We start from the raw sequence: 16,940 nt of genomic DNA, 5'->3' as shown, positions 1-16,940 counted from the left end.
TTTTTCTCAGCAAAATTTTAAATACAAAATTATTTTTGCCCTTATTTCTATATCTTCTAATCTTTCTGATTGTCCCTGTGTTCCTAAATTAACACTCTAATTCACCATCAAAACAACATGAACAATATCTATTCAATAAATTTTGTATGCAGTCCAGGAATAGATTATTTATCAAATGCAGGCATTCCTGGAACACACCTGAGCATTTACATTAACTAGTGGTCACACATATTTTTGATATGTATGTAAATCCTGCTAAAATAACAGCTGAAAATGCAAGAAAAAACGGAAACTGCAATAATCTGTGCCATACATGTAGCTCCACTCTATCTGGAACAAATATGATCTTAACACAATTTCAAAACAAAGTTTTTTTTTTTGGGGGGGGGGGGGGGGTATATAGGAATCACCCTGTCCGTCTTTCCGTCCAACTGTCTGTCCATATGTCTGGTAAACGCAACTCCTCATTAATTGATGGACCAATATTGGTAAAACTTCACACAGTTGTATTACACAACCTGAGGATGTGCATGAAGGAAATATTTGAAGGAGAATATAAGAATATTAAAATTTACTTAGTTAAATATAGCAATAAATGGCAAGTTAATGATTTGTAAGTAAGGGCAACTTCTCCTAAACAGATTAATTAATATTGATGAAACTTTACACTGTTGTTGTACACAACCTGTAGATACATGTACATGAAGGAGGATATTTCTGGTAAGATTTTTTTTCAAGGGAGATAATTGAAATTACTTAGTTTAATAAATATCACAAATGTGGCATTAGGTCTTGTAAGCACAACTCCTCCTAAATGACTGTAGCAATATTTATTATATTTTACATAGTTCCAGTACATCACTCAGACCAGAGAATGTGCATAAATGAAGATATTGTTGGTTTTAAATATTTAAAGGGAGATAATTAACTTACTTAATATAGATGTATTTTTTTTTTTTTACACACTGACTTAAAATATGCAAAGAGAGATAACTCTAATTACTATTAATTTTAAATGTTCTTCCAGTTTAATATAGCAATATGTAAATGTATGTGCATTCCTTTTATTTAAAATAATTAATAGTAGTTCATTCATTCTGTGTCAGAAACCTATGCTGTGTTAAATATTTAATCACAATCCAAATTCAGAGCTGTATCAAGCTTAAATGTAACAAGTTTTACCTTTCTAAAAAGGTAGTGAATGCTTCGTAGTATCATAAATTACATGTTCTAGTGTGTTTTTATGTTTATATATTATTACAGAGAATATTTTAATTATTTATAAATTTCATTTCAGAGTCATTTAATGCGTATAATCTATAATTGTTATCTTTTAGGGGGAATACTTTTAAGATTATCTTTATCAATATGACAGAGCACCCGAACAAATTTAAATTTTAAAAAATACGAGTCTAAATTGATATGGGTTAAACACGAATAAAACAATTACGGTACATAAAGGTTGCATATGAAATTCATTCAATATTTATCAGACCCGAGAAAACGTATCAGTATATATAACACTTCTATTTATATCTCACCCATATTCATTTGGACTAATGACATCTGTATTCGCAAAATTCGAATTTATCAGGTAAAAGTAATACCTATACGCTTATTAGGCGTTCCATAAAAAATCTTGATATTTTTGCGTTCCATATATATATGTTTATTCTATTTATATCTCATACAGATACAAATACAAGTGGTGCGTTTTGTAAACATTGAATCTTGAAATAAATCGTGTATATTGCTGATTTACAAAGCAAAGGGTCGTGTATTAACAATATTTATTTCAATATTGAATTTTAGCAATTAATATATATGCATCATAATCATTTAAATGCGAACACGAATTACCAACTGTTGATCGGGACTATAAATACACATATTATTTTTTCCGGCATTTGATGCTTCTCATCGCACGGGAAAGTCCACAATTATTTTTCTAAATCTAGCCAATGGCTGTTGCTGTATCTCGACCCCATCATAAGGCAACCAATCAGAATGCATGTGTGATACATTATAATTTCAAGATGGCGTGGATATCGCCCGAAATTAAATCTTCGACCCTTCGGCCGAAGCAATAACAGTAGTGTAGTAAATATGCCATAATGAGATGGGGGGTATCCTTAGTGAGTTGACTCACAGTTTTATGCTTTAATACTATTTACACTCATCTGTGTCCACTTTGTTCAATGAGTTCTTATATAAATGAATTATTTTTGTAATGATTTTGATATTTCAGGTAACTGACATTTTAGTTGCTCTTATTTGTTTGAAAAGGGTGTATATAATATATGATCGATTAACTTTAAAAAAAAAATTAAAAATGTATACAAAATGTACTGAAAAACATAAAAATTTGAAATCAGAACAAATATGATGAGAGACAATATGCTATCTGTAAAATGAAGAAAAAAAACAATCGAAAAAGGGAATATAGTGCACTGATGATTTTGATACAAATATGGCTGGTTATTAATTTATAACAATTACAAAAAAATGTAAAGCCTTGTATTCAGTCAATACAGGATTATTTGATCTTGGACTTCGTCTTCAGTCAATATACTTCTTTCAGGTCAATATATCCTAAGTGTATCGACCTCATACAACAGCTATAATTGTATATAGATTAACTTTAAAAAAATCTTTAGTGCTTAGGCATTAACTTATTGCCTAGGATTTAAGCTTAACTATCATGCCTAATTTCACTTATTGCCGCTAACATATATATAGTATGATGTATTGATAAATAAAAAGTCCTTGGTACAGAAAATATAGTTTGAAAATAAATAACACATAAAAAATCACATTATAAATCCAACATTGTTCCTGTTAGCGCTTTCACCCCATTTCCTATGGTTCATCAGTTAGTCAGAATTTCAATGAATCAGGGAAGATCGATATATGGTGGATACTAGGTCAGGTTATTGGCAAGCAATATATGATTATTCATTCAGATTTGAAAAGAATAATATTTTTGTTCAATTTCCTTTTATTTAGGCCAGGAAAAGTTTATGGAAGGAGATTCAACGACATTCAGTCTAGTCCTGGACGCAGATGGAGTCGAAATAGATAATGATTTTTTCAACAGTTTAGAAGGAAATGTCATCCTCATGCTACTTAAAACAGGGGAGACCTGGGAACCACAAGGTAAGACTACGTCATGCATGCATGTACTCATTTGCTCATATTAAAAAAAAATTGGTCCCATATATAGCCAGAAACTGCCATAAGAGGGGACCCACTCCAGTCATGCTTCAGTGATTCCTATATAAGACTAATTAAAGCCCTGTGTATTGATAATTTGTATTTTTTACTCAGGCCCAAGGGGGGTCTTTGTACTCTATAAAGATGCTCAGTCTGGTTTGCATAAAGGTTAATCATTTAAAATTTATTATTTCAGCATGACACAAAACAATGTTGAAAACAGTTTTTCGTGTTTTAATAAAAAAAAACTTCTTGCTAAGCAAACAATTTTAGTCTAAACTTCTTAATATTTCTCATCAGGCATTAATATATACCAGTCAAAAAAAGTCATCGCTAATTGATATAGTAGCTTGTGAAAAGAGACTAACCGGAACTAAAATAACCTATCATCTTCATACATTTTTAACATTGTCTTTTGTATGTAAACAGAAGCAGTCCATCTGGTACCCTGGCTCATTCCAGCTAACCATGCAGGAACCCATGCTTGAACAGCATGATTTCCCAGTTAGATCAGTTATATATACAGAGAACCTTTAAAAATTTGTCAATTGCCTTACACATCCAAAATATAAGGGGGAAAAGTAAGGAACTTCATGTTTTGATATTTATCGATTGAACCTTTACCAATTGTTATAAAATTTTGCCATTCTTCATTATTAGTTATAACTACTAATAGCCTGAGTTTCTGACTTTTTGTCACATGAATCTTGTTTTAATGTATTTTGTGCAACTTAAGTCCCACTTTGTCCCATGAATCCCTTTATTTTCTATCATCATAAAATGCCCCTTTAATCTTTATATGCAAGAAGGGACAACATTGGTGTCAGTTAGGTGCTTTATAAATGAAATTAGACTATTCATTTATTATTTTTTTATTGTAGACAATAAATTCAATAGACATGAAAGAGTAACTTTAAAATCAGAAGGTTAGTACAATTAACTAGTAGACATGCTCAAATAAAAGGTTATTAGTCCCCTACCAACGAAGTTGAAGGGGACTTTAGGTTTGCACTCTGTCCGTCTGTCCGTAATCAGCTTTCCACACTTTTTATTTTTTGTTATGCTTGAAGATATTGGTTTGATATTTGATATATAGTATAACCATGACAAGTTACATATCAAGTTCTAATTTTGTTTCTGTCAGATGATTTTTTGCAGAGTTATGGCCCTTGGACTTAGAAAACTCACATAAGTTATCTGTTTTCCATATTTTGTTTTTTAATGCTTCAAGATATTGACTTGAAATTTGGCTTGTAGTTAAACCATGACAAGTTAAAGATCTGTTGCAAATTGTGTTCTGGTCTGATGATTTTTTGCAGAGTTATGGTCCTTGGACTTAGAGAAATTCATGCAAGAAATACATTTCCACTATTTTTTTGTCATACTTAAAGATTTCCATTTGATATTTGGTTTATAGTTTTAACGTTACAAGTTAAAGATCAAGTTTAATTTTTTTTTCTGATCTGATGATAGTTGGCAGAGTTATATGATCCTTAGACCTAGAAAAATAACACGATTAATCAATTAAAATTCTGCATTTTTTTTAGTCATGCTTGACTATTGTCATATTGATTTGAAATTTGGTATCTATAGTTTTAACATGACATTTTACACATCAAGTTTGAATTTTGTTTTCTGGACAACAAATTTTAACTGGTAGGGGACTGTGTATTGCCATGCAATACTCTCAGAATGCTGGATACTATCCATGCTGTTCTGTGTCCACACTTGTTCTTCTTTAAAAAACAATTTAAAAGGCCAGAATTAAAATATTGTTTGTTTTCCCAAATTAACTACCTACATTAGCCATATGATTTAAAGATAATAAATTATGAACATGTTATTAATTTGTTGATGTATGGCAACTCAGGTAGATTATATAGTTACCAATTTAGTGTCTGTATGATTTGAACCATTCAACCAAAGGTTTTCAGGTTATAACATTTTGTTACTTTTGATGAAATGGTGGCAGAGGTAAAGTTGAAAATACATGATTTTCATTTTCACTGTTCAGGAAATTTTGAAAGATTTAAAAATGGCATTTCCAGTCGTGTCAACAATAACTCATTGAACCATTCAACCAAAACTTTTTAAATCTGATATGTTGTTAATTATATAATGACAAAATGAAGGTCAAGTTTTATAGATATATTGTTGATTTTCATTTTCACCCTTCATGTTCAGAAGCTATGATCAGCTATGGTTAATGAAAAAAATAGCATTTCAAGTCCTGTCCAAATTATATGCCATAAGTTAATCATTATTCTAATATGACCTCTCTATTACCCTTTGTGAAAATAGCCATGATAAAATTCTCAATATATCTATATTTAGCGCAGACTCAGTAACATGCATATTTTCGGCTGTTACATTTTACTCCCATAAAAATCCAAACTTAATGTAACATATTTTGTTAAGGTTCTTTTATCATCAAAAGTTCCAATATTTATAGTTCATCCACTATTAAATATCAATATCTTTTAAAAATTTCAATTTCAATGACATATAGATATATATTTTATCCTATGTGTAATGAAAATTATCGGAAAAAATCATGTCCTCTCTGGGATTTTTAAAATTTTATCATTGTTCTATTTCCATTGTTTTCAAAACAAAATTGCAGACGTCATTGCTACGAAAAGAAATGGTTAAATGACTGATTTATTCTTACCAAAAACCTAACCCTTGCCAGATTACATATATATATATATACAATGGCATTGCTTAAGTATTTGACTGGAAATTAGAAATTTCATCGACGTAAGGGACAAAATTGACTGAGACAGGATTAGTTGCCAACGGTAAGTTTCTGAGAACATTCATTTTTACATTAAAAAAATAATACAAACAGTTAATAATAATCATTGCTTCTGTTGCTATTAAATAACTGATTTGCCTTCTTTGCCTGCTGAAAATGTATCTCTTTGATACAAATACAGTCAGAATAACACACTTTTATTTGACAATGGGGTGATACTTCAAATATAACAGCCACTTTTTCGTCGCTTCAGTATTTAAGATACATTTTTGTCCTATTTACACATGGCCTGGCCGGCCAGGCCATGTGTAAATTATACAACAAATCTATGGCTTGCATGAATTATTTCTTAATCATACTCACAAACAGTTCAACCAAAGCTTTTTAAATATTGATCTGTTGTAACTAATGTGACAAACTGAGGACAAATTAAATTTTAACAATTTTCCACTTTTGTATTTGTTTGACATGTTTGAGGAGTTTAATGATCCTTGAAATGTAGAAAAACTTGCATTATAAAAATAATTGTAAAAAAATCTGTTTGATGTCTGTGAAAGCCTTTTATTTGTTAATTTTTTTCAGAGGAAAAGATGATTGCGATGATTGATAAATTACGTGAAAAAGTTAAAAAAAGGAAACTAGTAAGTATTAAATTTCTGTTAATTTGTTTTTTTATCTCTGGTAAATGAGGACTTGGATGAGTTGAATATCCAGTTTTCTTTTTCTTTTAAGTTCACACAATTTGTTGCATCTTGTATTCATGATAATAATGTCTTGAAAGTAATATTATTGTACAGTTTTATAGTTCTTTTTTCATTAAGGTCTCTCACATTGTCCCTAAAGCCATACAAAAAAATCGTCATTTGTCCCTCCATTTGGTGTAAACCCTTTTAAAGATCTTCTCTGAAACTACAGAACCAATCTCAACCAATCTTCAGCTGCATGATCCCTAGGGTATCTAGTATAAAGTTTGTGATTTAACTGTTACTTAAAAAACATTGGCCACCATGGCTAAAAACAGAATGTAGCCCTGCATGTGTAAAATGCACTTTTTGGCTTAATATGCATAATTCCAACCATAGTAGATTTAGGTGAGCTTCAGAGGCTGTTCAGAGCCTATTACCAACCTTGAGACAGAAAAAGGTTAATAATATCTTGATTTGCATATTTCAGATTGTGAATTATAATTGTTGTTACATATGAAATTACAAAGTTATTTTTGTTTTATGAGCTAAATTAAGGCCTTCACGACCATACTCCTTTTATAGCAGAAGGGTCATTCATATTGTACATAACAATATTTTAAATCTGTTCTTTCAGGAACCTGCAAGACTTGATAGGGAGGTGAACAGCACTAGTAGCACTCAAAGCAGTAACTTAAAATTTCATTGTGGGTGGAAGCATTACTCATTTGCTTCCAACGTGTATAAGCAAGTAAAATCCAATTCAAAAAAACTCAAACTAACTGATTGTGGGAGCCAAATTATATTTGTTAAATATAATGCAACATATGAGGAGGTAATAGAGAAGCTTACAGATAAATATTACCCCTGTGGCAGAAGCAAGAAAGGGTCTTTACATAAAATGACACTGAGCTTGAGATCTTTCACTGAAACAATAAACAGAGAAAATTTTTCAGCGTTACAATTCTACAACGAACGTAAAACTTCAGAAGCAAGGATTTACCTGTTGTCTAAGGAAAAGGTGTGTATCTATTAGCTTTGTTTATAAAAAAAATGTTGATTATAATTATTTAATCATGTCTATTTAGAATGGTATTATCAATAAGTAAACCTAAAATATCCTTATAGCTTACTACGTAACATAGTACTGTCCCAGTACAACATGTCCAATATGAATCCTTTCAGCAAATTTGAATATGATATTATTGTTGTTTTGTACCAGTATTTGATAGATTATAGTGTCAGTATAGTGTGTCTTTACATCAATTTTGAGTGCACCTATTTCCCAGCATTAAGTATTCAACTTGTTACAGTAAGTGTCAAGTCCCTCCAAGCCAAGCATTTAATTATACCCCTGCCTCTCATCTTAAGCTATATATATTAGGTGTATACTTAAGCCTGAATTATTTCTAGTAAATTTAATACAGTTAAATATGAAGTGGAGACTTCTAAATTCAGTCATTATAATAAATTTGGTGTAGGAGGATAATAATAGGAAGTATCCTGTCCATCCCTCTGTCCAAATGTCTAATGTAAGTGCAACTACTCCTTTTAAAACTAGAGGTACTGTGTTCAGAGCTCACAAAAATATACTCAGCTCCTTGCAAAGATCATGTTTTGTATTGAAAACCCCAAAGATCAATTTGACCAAAAACCAAATAGGAGGTGCACAATGGCATTATATGATTTAGAATCTCAGACAGTTTCATTAAATTATGATTTGAGTGGTTTAGGAGGAGTTGCGGATACAAAATGCGTACCCCAATTACAATACATACTGACATGCAAGGGTCCGGAAACGGTCATATTTGCCAGTCATGTCCTAAGATGAAACTATTTGTCCTAAACGAGTAATTGGGATTTAGGACAAATTTTATTTTTTTACAGAAGTAATTTCGGTCATTTCATTGACTCAATGTTTGAAATCGGATTTCTTAATCGCCATTTTGCACTTGTGATCACTTGTTTTTGTTTATAATCCCTTTCCTGTAATAAAACTGCCACTACAGTAGTTTGATAATCCTGAGGGCCCTCCTAATATCTATATCAATGCCTCCGGGAAACATTGGCTAATGATCGCTAATCACTATTTACCTGTGGTTTTAATTCACACCTGACAGTGATCACAAGCTCAGAATAATATCTTTAAAACTTTAAAGTTCCCTGACAAGTGTATTCATTATTTATTTACTTTTCATCAAAGACTGTGGTCATCAATTCTGATTTAAAAATTAAATCTAAATTTACGTAGAAAAAAGTATTTTTTCATGAGTAACACATGTGCTTTATTTACTATGTAATACGCATGCGTGAAATTGTCTTCAGCAAATTTAATATTTAATCGTAAAATGCAAATTGATTTCATGCTAAATTAAACGAGTGCAACTATTATCTGTTATATTCAAACACTTTTAAAGGTAATAAAATAAAAAAGCCATAAAAAGCCGGTGATTTCCTGTCAATTTGATAAACAAAACAAATCCCGGAAATGAATCCGGAATTATTCGTACTTTAAAATATCGCAAACTTCCGGTTTTAACTTTTGTCAAATCGAAAGAAACGTAAGCAATGTCTGAGAAATTAACCATTTTGAGTCATTAAAATCATTTCAATTTTAGACTGTTGCCTTCCCTAAACTGTCCTTCATGGTAATGGTAAGAAATTTACTTAGTAAATGCGATGAAACAGCAATACAAGTTCGTCATGTTCGTTGATGCTATGAATATAGTCAAGTTGATATCGACAATTTGAAAAGAGGCACCAACTTTTCAAACATCTCAAAATGACCGAAATTGTCTGGAAAAATTTCCGGATCCTTGCTGACATGTCTAAGGTATTATAATTATTATTACATTGATATGACATTAAGTTAAATCTCTTTGTCTTTTCTTTATGATACATTAAAATATTTTAATTTTGGGGATTCCGTTATATCCTGGGTTAAAACTTTTTATAATAATATAACAGCTGCAGTAACTCAAAACTGTCAGACATTTTTTTTGTAGAGCGAGGTTGTTTAAGACAAAGGGATCCTTTATCTCCTTATATTTTCTTACTGTGTGCTGAAATATTAGGCAAATTGGTGAGAAACAATGAGGAGATAAAGGGCATTACTATAGATGATACAGAATTTAAATTGTCTCAGTATGCAGACGATACTTCTTTGATTTTAGACAGCTCTTCTGAGTCGCTCTATGCATCTCTTTGTGATCTCCAATTTCATGCTGAAATCTCAGGACTAAAAATTAATATAGAAAAAACAAATGTTATTTGGATAGGTAGTAAAAAACAGTCAAAATCAAATTTGTGTTAAGTGGGGATTGAAATGGGTACATTTCAACTTCTTGGAATTACTTTTTCAGTTGACCTTGATAGAATGGTTAAGCTGAATTACAAGCCAGCTTTGGAATCTATAGATAATACACTTAACATTTGGTCAAATATAAAAAAGAAGATTTAGTGTAATATAGGATTAAACACATTTTTAGCTCAGCTGGCCCATGTGAGCTTATGTCATCACTTGGCGTCCGTCGTCGTCCGTTGTCCGTCGTCGTCGTAAACTATTTCAAAGATCTTCTCCTCTGAAACCACTGGGCCAAATACTTCCAAACTTTAACATAATGTTCCTTAGGGTATCTAGTTTATAAATTGTATCCATAGTTTTGATCCATTGACAAACATGGCCGCCATAGCTATAAATAGAACATGGGGGTCAAATGCAGATTTTGGCCTATATCTCAAAAACTATAGCATTTAGAGCAAATCTGACACATTGGTAAAAATGTTCAATAGGTCAAAATCTATCACCCCTGAAATTCTCAGACCAATTGGACAATCCTTTGTTGGGTTGCTGCCACTAAAATGGTAATTTTTAGGAAAATTTCAGTTTAAGGTTATTATCATGAATATTATAATAGATAGACAGAAAGTGTAAATAGCAAAAATGTTAAACAAAGTAAGATCTACAAAAAAGTTCAAATGACCAAAATTGTCAATTGACCCCTTAAAGAGTTATTACCCTTTAAAAACAATTTTACACAATTTTGTCATCATGTTTGCTAATATTAAAAAATCTTCTGCTCTGATGCAGACTACTTGGCCAAATACTTTGAAACTTTAACTGTATACAAAGTTTTGATCCATTTACAAACATGGCTGCCATAGCTATAAATAGAACATAGGGGCAAATGCAGATTTCGGCCCATATCTTAGAAACTAAAGCATTTAATTAGAACAAATCTTGACATGGGTTAAAATGTTCATTAGGTCAAGATATATCACCACTGAAATTTTCAGAAATAATTGGACAATCCATTGCTGGGTTGCTGCCACTAAAATGGTAATTTTAAGGAAATTTTGCAGTTTTAGATTATTATCTTGAATATTATGTTAGATAGAGAGAAAGTGTAAATGGCAAAAATGTTCAGCAAAGTAAGATCTGCAAATAAGTCAAATGACCAAAATTGTTAATTGACCCCTTAAGGAGTTATTGCCCTTTAAAGACAATTTTACACAATTGTGTCATCAACACAATCATATTTGCTAACATTTGAAAATCTTCTGCAGCCGCTCTGAAACTACTTGGCCAAATACTTTGAAACTTTCACTAAATGTTTCTCAGGTTATTGAGTTAATGAATTATATCTGAAGTTTTGTTCATCGACAAACATGGCTGCCATGTCTAAAAGAAGAACATAAGGTCAAATGCAGTTTTTGCAGCTTATTGATGATTTAACATGTTTAAAGGAAATTTTGCAGTTTTAGGTTATTGTCTAGAATATTGTTATAGATAAAGATAAACACCAAAAATAATCATTGATGAAAGATTTAAGCAAAAAATTACAGGTGAGCGACTCAGGCTCTTGAGAGCCTCTTGTTTCTAGAGGTAATTGATGTGTAAACTCGGTCTGTTAACTCACAAACTGAAGTAAAGTCTGAAGGACTTTTATGATAAGTTTGTGAGTAAGCGACCCAGTTTACACATAAATAACCTATAGAAAAAATGTGTTTAATCCTTATAATTCTTAATCCTTACATTATTTATTATTTCTTCTTAATTTAACTTTCTTTTCGCCCCCAAATTCCATTCATGTGTACCACATGAATAATTATGTTATTCTATTCTGAATACCTTTATTTATATACATGTTGTTGCTTATTAGGGCCCTGCCAAAGGTGGGTCGCCCTATAGTGATCAGTCTGTCCGTCCGTCTGTCCGTCAGTCTGTCCGTAACAAAATCTTGTCTGCTCCATATCTTGAAAACCGTTATGATTTCAAAGTTTAAGCTTCACATGTATATTGACCAACACCAGAGGGTGTGTCATAATGTATGTTCAACTTTGTAGGTCAAAGGTCAAGGTCAAAAACTTAGGTTTTAGTATAGAACCCCATGTCCTGTGGGAAAGATCCTGTCTGCTCCATATCTCAAGAACCGTTATGATTTCAAAGTTTATACTTCACCATGGGCAACAGCATTCTTAAGTGGTAGAAAACAACAAGTACGGGTAAACAGCAGCTACTCAGAATTCAAACAGGTGACAAGCAGCATCCCTCAGGGCAGTGTACTGGGACCAATATTGTTCGTCATTTACATTATTATGTCGTTTAAAGCATTAGCAAGGCCTAACCTCGAATATGCAAACGCTATATGCCATAATATGTATATTGACCAACACCAGAGAGTGTATCATAATGTATGTTCAACTTTGTAGGTCAAAGGTCAAGGACAAAAACTTAAGTGTTAGTATAGAACCCGATGTCCTATGGGAAAGATCATGTTCGCTCCATATCTCGTGAACCGTTATGATTTCAAAGTTTATACTTCACATGTATATTGACCAACACCAGAGGGTGTGTCATAATGTATGTTCAACTTTGTAGGTCAAAGGTCAAGGTAAAAAGACTTACATTTGGGAATCCCATGTCCTATGGTAAAGATTGTGTCTGTTATGGACAGCGGGGCCCACTGTGATGGCTCCCATTTCACTGATATCTAGTTATTTCAATAAAGCTTATTCATTATAAAAAAAAGTTAATCAGCTATTTTGTGTGTGTCAATTCCTGCCTGGACATTTTGGGCTGATCATTTTGATGTATCATGCTGCATTTTGTAAATCAAAGGATTGGTAATATTGGCATATTAATAAGTTACTGTAGTTGATTATCAGCCTATTTAAAATTTATCAAATCAAGTAAACATTGTGCATTTGTTTTTACAGATACATGACATGCTTGCCATAACCGATTCCGATTCTGATGAATTGGAAAGTTTAGGATTTCCCGGAAACATGTCCCCACCAGAGCCTGAAATAATACTAGGAGTTGGAAAGCCTATGACATCTCCAGCCATGAATGTTCCTTTTAGATCATCAACACTAGGAACACCGAACATTGCAACTCCTCAGGCAATTGTTTCTAGTAGAACACCTACACTAGGAACACCCACACTAGGAACATCAATAGGAGCTTTTGGTGGAACACCAATAGGTGCTACTGATACAAACAAACCTATTGTATTTCATGCTGATACACCTACAGTAAGTTTTCTATATAGGAACAAGCTAAGCATTTTATCATTTAACTCTTTAACCTTTTTTAAAAAACTTTGGCACATGTTTCTATATTTTTATACACTCCCCAAAAAACAAAAGTTTTGGGGGGTTTATAGGAATCACCCTGTCCGTCTGTCTGTCTGTATATGTCTTGTAAGCGCAACTACTCCTTAATGAATGGACCAATATTGATGAATCTTCACACAGTTGTAGTACATGATATAAGGATGTGCATGAAGGAAAATATTTCTGGTAGGAATTATTTCAAGGGAGATAATTGAATCTACTGAATTAAATATAGCAATAAATGGCAACAAGTCTTGTAAGCGCAACTACTCCTAAACAGATAAATCAATATTGATGAAACTTTACACAGTTGTTGTACACAACCTGTAAACGTGCATGAAGGAGGATATTTCTGGTCAGATTTTTTTTGAAGGGAGATAATTGAAATCACTTAGTTTAAATATCCAATATTTGGCATTAAGCACAACTCCTCCTAAATGACTGGAGTAATATTAATTAAACGTTACACAGTTCCAGTACATGACCAGAGAATGTGCATAAAGGAAGATATCCTTGGTCTGAAATATTTAAAGGAAGATAATTAACTTGCTTTAAATAGATGTAGTTATATTTTTCTGGTTTCTACACACTGACTTAAAATATGCAAAGAGAGATAACTCTAATTATTATTAATTTTAAATTTTCTTTTATTTAAAGTCATAAATAGTAGTTACACATTTCTTTTGTGTCAGAAACTTCTGTTGTGTTAACTATTTAATCACAATCCAAATTTAAAGCTGCATGTATCAAGCTTGAATGTACCGTAGTGTAGTAAAAATGCCATAATGGGATGGGGTATCCTTAGTGAGTTGGCTCACAGTTTTATGCAATATTCACTATCCACACTCATCTGTGTCCACTCTTGTTATTAATTGATAGCTGTGAATTATTCTCAAGAATTATAAGCTTAAAAGAGGTGACTTGATTATCATCCAATGATACCCTGACGACATAATAGTAAATGAAGTATAACCAACATAAAAAACACTACACAATTAAATACATTATATGATATTTCTCAACTCTTGTCCAAGCCTCAGGTTTGTCAAGTTCTGAAGAGAAATATTGATTTTAATAAAAAAAAATCATATTAAATTGATAGACTTATTTCATTTAGAACTTTTAGTTGTCTAAATATCAACAGATTTGACATGTATATCTTAAAGTCATATGAAAAGAGTTGATGGAAAAAATTATGTTCCCTAAATTATTCATCCAATACATGCACATATACTAAACTAAGACCTTTGTAATATATTTTCACTTTTTATATTGAGTGTAATGTGTAATTTACAAACAAAATAATGCGTTTGTTGATTTTATATGGAAACCATCTTTCCTAATTAAACTTAGTGACGAACTTGCGATGTTCTCTGACACGTTTATATTGATAAACAATCGACAAAAGTGTGCACTGAAAGCATGTGGTTAATAAGTGTGACAATTGAGCTGTGTTGATTAATCCATTTTTAAAATATTTTCTGCGTGTTTTTGTTTGTTAATCAACCTTATAAAACTGTTTTAAAACAAATTTGTGTATAAAAAGATTTCTTTCATCATCGATCAAAAAATATGTCTTAATTTCCAATGAATGTTGGTTTATTTTTAATTTAATTTTAATATTGTACTTGTGCAGTAACGGCTTTCACATTGTTTAAGAGGAATATCATGCATACGGAAAAGCATTCGTTGAATATCAGATTAATTACTTGCTGGAAGTAAATAATTCAGAAGCCGTACATTTCATAAAGTTTTACAATAAAACACAAGAGTTTTCACTAAAAGAAGTATATGGATAAAGGTTAACTATTTAGTTTAAAAAAACATGTTCAACTTTTTTTTTCAACAATTAACTCGTTTCATATGACTTTAAGATTGCACATGTACAGATGTAGTATATATACATGCTCTACAAAATAAACTTTAATATTTTCGTACGACTGATGCAGATTTAATTGAGTTGAATCCTTTGTGAAAGGCCGCTGCCTGGATATATTGGTTTCTATTGATAACAACAAATGACAAACAACATCCATTTAATATTAAAACTATATATGACATCTTGAGTGAGATACCATGGAACATGCAACACTCTCCTGCCTTAACTACATTTGGAAATCTATCAATTATAATAAAATTATATTATTCAGATCAAGTAAAGTATACACAAATTTTGCTTGCTGATTAATGATGTTATATTTTAGCTTTGGTATTTTTTTTTTCAGGTTACATTCTCATATGACAGACGCTGTCAGATCTGTGTGGACCGGGAAAGGGATGCCTACCTGTCACCTTGTGGTCACACATTTTGTCTTGTCTGTGCATTGCAAGTTGAAAATATGGGGCAAAACTGTCCATCCTGTAGGGGGGAAATTGACAAAGTGTGTTCCATGTTTCTATAAGTTGTTATTCATGTTGATAGATTGTACTTTTTTGTAATAGGAGTGTAAATGTAAAATGATATTATGTTTGCAAGTATTAGACAAATATATATGCTGGTTCAAAGAATGAGGTAGAAAGATGTAAGCAAATGTTTTTTTTTCTTTTCAAAGTGTGAAAAAGCATTAAATAATGTTATTTAATGAACTGAAGTATATTAAGGTAAAAAATTACTTATTTTTACTTCATCTACAATTTAGGTATGTGAAATGTTAAAAAAACTTCCTTTTCACGAAATTCAGTATTAATGACTATTCGGGGACTATTCTTTTAATCACAAAATTTATGTTAATAGAAAATTGTCGGAAATTGTAGTCAGTGTGTAGTGTCCATAACCATCCGAATTCTTGTAAAAAAGTGTATTTTAAAGATTTGTCTTTTCAGAAATTCATTTTTTTAATCATTCCTGAAGTGAACAGCACTTCTTCTGTTTAGATATGTTTAAAGTTTTACTTCAGATTTGAAATTACTTAATTTGTCCTGTCAATGTCAATATGTCTTGTTTGTTTTCATTGAAATAACTTTAATTACATAAATTCATTTATAATCCAGCAGCATTTTGGTGTTAAAAATGTAAACATTAATAGAAAAATACACTAATTTGATATTTTACCTTTGAAAAATGATTCTTGAAGTGATTAACTTTTAAGAGTTCATTTTAGATACCATTTTGTAAGAGATCCATTTTCAAACAGTGATTTAAATTCCCATGATTAATAGGTAAAATCCTGATGGTTTGATGGATTACATGTATATAATCTCTCATTTTAAGAGCTGTGCAGTTATTATAACATTCCTATTTTTTTTACTTTGCAAGATAGGGGTGTTACATTGTAAAATGTGAACCATGTTTTTTTTTCTCTGTGATTTTTATACCCCTGCTTTGTACAGCAGAGGTATATAGTAATCGGGAAGTCCGTCCTTCTGTTTGTCTTGTCCCTTCCTTTGTCCCTTCGTCCGTCCCGTACAATGTGTTTCTCTTTGTTTCCGCAACTCTTCCTTTAAACCACTTATCAGAATGAAAGAAACTTTTTCAGATTCTTTATGATATAATGCCATTGTGCACCTATTTTGTTTTTGTTCAAAATCATTTTGGGTGTTTCCATTTCAAAAACATGGACTAAAAATACATGAAATAGGGAGTACCCATGTTGTATCTGTGCAACTTCTCCTAAACCACTTATTATAATTTAATAAAACTTTCTCAGATTCTTTATGATATAATGCTA

At 31.4% G+C, this 16,940-nt stretch overlaps 1 protein-coding gene across 1 annotated transcript; it reads left to right on the top strand.

The window, feature by feature from the left end:
• The first annotated feature begins 1,701 nt into the window (after positions 1-1,701).
• Positions 1,702-16,099, top strand: LOC127733444 (uncharacterized). The gene is made up of 7 exons (XM_052242804.1): positions 1,702-2,135; positions 3,007-3,156; positions 4,095-4,139; positions 6,554-6,612; positions 7,292-7,675; positions 12,874-13,191; positions 15,498-16,099. The coding sequence occupies exons 1-7, from the start codon at positions 2,120-2,122 to the stop codon at positions 15,672-15,674; spliced, it is 1,149 nt and encodes a 382-aa protein (XP_052098764.1). The 5' UTR covers positions 1,702-2,119; the 3' UTR covers positions 15,675-16,099.
• Positions 16,100-16,940: the final 841 nt, after the last annotated feature.

The sequence above is a fragment of the Mytilus californianus genome, unplaced genomic scaffold (assembly GCF_021869535.1).
Source record: "Mytilus californianus isolate M0D057914Y unplaced genomic scaffold, xbMytCali1.0.p SCAF_3, whole genome shotgun sequence".
NCBI classification, from domain to species: Eukaryota; Metazoa; Mollusca; class Bivalvia; order Mytilida; family Mytilidae; genus Mytilus; species Mytilus californianus.
Note: the sequence above shows the minus strand (reverse complement) of the source record. Positions and strands in the feature narration are given on the sequence as shown.